General features: G+C 40.3%; 1 protein-coding gene across 1 annotated transcript; it reads left to right on the top strand.

Annotated features, from left to right (window-relative positions):
• Window positions 1-281: 281 nt before the first annotated feature.
• Window positions 282-3387, top strand: LOC137941920 (exocyst complex component EXO70A1). The gene is made up of 2 exons (XM_068787534.1): window positions 282-532; window positions 615-3387. The coding sequence occupies exon 2, from the start codon at window positions 955-957 to the stop codon at window positions 2974-2976; it is 2022 nt and encodes a 673-aa protein (XP_068643635.1). The 5' UTR covers window positions 282-532; window positions 615-954; the 3' UTR covers window positions 2977-3387.
• The last annotated feature ends 265 nt before the right edge of the window (window positions 3388-3652 follow it).

Below are 3652 nucleotides of genomic sequence, written 5' to 3' on the forward strand. Positions count from 1 at the left end.
GAAATAAAGGCATGGATGAGCGTAATGGCCAATCAAGTTATGAAATAAGAAATTACAACGTGATTTACCTGGAGTAACGTACCAGTCACGAGTAACAATCGCAAGATTGACGGCGGGACCCACCAATTAGTAATATCAAGGGTGAATCGTTCGACGAGAAAGTCGGCGGCCATATAAAGGGGCCAGGCTCTAAATTCTAAATTTTAAAATTTCAAATATCAGATTTGCATTTTCCTTTTAAAATCCTTTTTACAGTTGTCTTTGTGATTTGGATACTCCCTTCTGACAGGCGAGAGAGCGAAGCGGCGATGACTAGGAGACTGGAGAGAGAAAAAGAGATCGCATCACTGTCTTGCACTTTGCAGGCGCAGTCGAGGAAGGCGAGTTTTGGGTTTCGTTTGTGAGGGTTTTTAGTTGTGTTTTTTTCTAGAAAAAATTGTGAAAAGAAGAAAAGATCGATTCAAGTTTCAAAAGTTTCCTGACTCCGTTTAGTCAGATTCACTTGCCCTACCTCCGCTCGCACTTCAACGAGGTCTAAAATTATTTGAGTGAGTTACCCATCTTTCTCGGTTTCCTCTTTTCTAAATTGTATTTTTTGTCGCTGGTGGTTGCAGAGTTTCTTCATTTGATTTTTCTCGTGTGATTTGGTCGGAATCTGTGGTTACTCTTGTGCTAGACATTTTTTTTCCCCGATTTGGTGAATGTTTGGTTGCGAAAATGCTGAAGAAGTTGGGTATGCAAACTTGTTTCACAATCCGACCAGGGTGAGATCTGCTTTACAGAACCCGTAAGCAAAGAGTAGAAAACTCAGGCAGGGAACTCCGAAGCTGCTGTGTTGGGGGTTCTCATTTTGTAAATCTTTATAGTGCGAAGAACCGAGAAAACAGTTTTAGAGTACACCGCTTTTTCTCCCTTTTTGGCATTCTCTGGCGATCTAGGGTTATTGGCATCAAAATGTCCGGCATTGAAAGCCTTGTAGCCGCTCGGAAGTCCCTCAAAATCAGCTTAGAGAAGTCAAAGGCTCTTGCTTTTGCTTTAGAGAAAGCAGGTCCCAGATTGGATGAAATTAATCAGCGACTACCATCCTTGGAAGCTGCAGTTCGCCCCATCCGCGCTCACAAAGAGGCCCTTGTTGCCGTCGGAGGGCACATCGACCGAGCAGTGGGTCCTGCTGCTGCGGTCCTTAAGGTTTTTGATGCCGTCCATGGCCTTGAGAAATCTCTCCTTTCTGATCCACGAAATGATCTCTGGAGTTATCTTTCTGTCCTTAAACAATTAGAAGAGGCTTTGAAATTCTTAGCTGAAAATTGTGGATTGGCAATTCAGTGGTTGGAAGACATCGTAGAGTACTTAGAAGATAATTCTGTAGCAGATAATCGGTACTTACTGAATTTAAAGAAATCATTGAAGAGTCTGACAGAGTTACGGTCTGATGAAGAGAAAGTTCGCTTGGATGGTGGGCTTTTGGATGTAGCTTTGGATAAACTGGAAGGAGAATTCCGTCGGTTACTCACAGAGAACAGCATAATACTACCTATGTCATCTTCTTTAAATGGAGATGCTCAGCAACCCTGCATTGCTCCATCACCTTTGCCAGTGTCTGTGGTTCAGAAATTGCAGCTGATTCTTGAAAGATTAAATGCAAATGATCGATTTGAGAAGTGCCTCTCGATTTATATTGAAGCCCGGAGTTCAAATGTGAAGGCAAGTTTCCAGGACTTGGATTTGGACTATCTCAAAATCTCGCTTTCGGAATTTAATGATGTGCAAAGCATTGAGGGTTATATATCTCAATGGGGTAAGCACTTGGAATTTGCTGTGAAACATTTGTTTGAAGCTGAATACAAGCTCTGCAATGATGTTTTTGAAAAGATGGGGCAAGAGGTATGTATTGGTTGCTTTTCCAAAATTGCATTGCAAGCTGGAATTCTAGCTTTTCTCCAGTTTGGGAGAACTGTAACTGAAAGTAAGAAAGACCCAATCAAATTATTAAAATTGTTGGATATCTTTGCATCTTTGAATAAGCTGAGGTTAGATTTTAACCGTCTTTTTGGAGGGAAAGCTTGCATAGACATCCAAAACATGACAAGGGACCTTATCAAGGCTGTTATTGAAGGTGCTTGTGAGATATTCTGGGAGCTTTTGGTTCAAGTGGAGTTGCAGAGGCAAACTCCACCACCCCCAAATGGAAATGTTCCAAGGCTTGTGAGCTTTATTACAGATTATTGTAACCGTCTTCTCGGTGATGATTACAGGCCAATACTTACACAAGTTCTGGTAATTCATCGGAGTTGGAAGCAAGAGAAGTTCCAAGATAGACTTCTAACTGATGCAATTCGGAACATAATTAAAGCCCTAGAGCTGAATTTAGAGACCTGGTCCAAGGCTTATGACGATATCAATCTTTCCCGCCTGTTTTTGATGAATAACCACTGGCATTTCTACAAGCACCTAAAAGGAACTAAGCTTGGAGATCTCTTGGGTGATGCTTGGTTGAGAGAACATGAGCAGTATAAAGATTTTTATGCTACATATTATTTGAAGGAAAGCTGGGGCCAGCTTCCTTCCCAGTTGAGCAGGGAGGGCCTCCTTCTGTTCTCGGGTGGGCGAGCTACAGCAAGGGATCTGGTCAAGAAGAGGCTAAAAGCCTTTAATGAAGCATTTGATGAGATGTACAAGAAGCATTCTAGTTGGGTTATTCCAGACAAAGATTTGAGGGAGAAAACATGCCAGTTGATCGTTCAAGCCATTGTTCCAGTGTATAGGAGTTATATGCAAAATTATGGTCCCTTGGTTGAGCAAGATGCAGGTGCCAGGAAATATGCCAAGTACTCAGTTCAGACATTGGAGAACATGCTTTCCTCATTGTTTCAGCAGAAGCTGGGGAAACACCCCAGTGTTAACATGAGGCATCCAAATGGGAAGTTTAATAATGTAGTCACCAGTCAATTTTTCTCTGTCCCAACTGTTGTGTGATAGGTAGTTGTATGAAGACTTGAACACCTTTAAAATGAAAGGAAAAGAGATGCTTAGTATAACTTTGGGGATTCTCTCTGTTAATTTGAAAGCAAGCTGGTCAAATTTGATGCTGGATCCAAGGCACTAGGAGTTTGGTCGCTGCACATTGTGTATATACTGATACTCCATACTGGAAGATCCCCAGAAATTTCTTTACCTTGGAGAGCAAGTGGTAGCATCGTAAAAGAGCTGCAATACTATTGCAGAATTTACATTAAAATCAACTCAAAAGACATTTTAATGGTTTAATCTCCATTTATGTCTCTTGATGGCACGTCTTGACTGTACTGAATAATTTCTTCTCATTCTTTACATTTCTTTAGAAAGGCAGCTGTGAAAATTTTTCTCGTGCTTTCAGTTATATGTATAATTTTGTTAGTAAATTTATGAACCTTAATTTAAACTTTCATTCTCAGTTGATGATTTAAGAATTTTCTTTCCTCCTCTCATTTTTCTCTCGTTCATTACATTTCATTTGAATGGTAGCTGGCAAAGCTTTGTAACGTGCTTGTACTTGTATGTAAAATTTGTTAATAAGTTTATGAACCTTAATTGAAACTTTTGTACTTAGTTTGTAGTTTAAGAATTTCAAGTGTCATAGTTAATTCAATTACTTATGCAGGCAGTTCCAACA

The sequence above is a fragment of the Aristolochia californica genome, unplaced genomic scaffold, assembly GCF_029961685.1.
Source record: "Aristolochia californica isolate CCGP_79_NKW_82.1479 unplaced genomic scaffold, dmAriCali1.0.hap1 SCAF_9, whole genome shotgun sequence".
In the NCBI taxonomy this organism is placed as follows: domain Eukaryota; kingdom Viridiplantae; phylum Streptophyta; class Magnoliopsida; order Piperales; family Aristolochiaceae; genus Aristolochia; species Aristolochia californica.

Bases quoted from the DNA above. Each gene is read 5' to 3' on its own strand.
- LOC137941920 (XM_068787534.1), top strand. From the start codon at position 955: ATGTCCGGCATTGAAAGCCTTGTAGCCGCTCGGAAGTCCCTCAAAATC.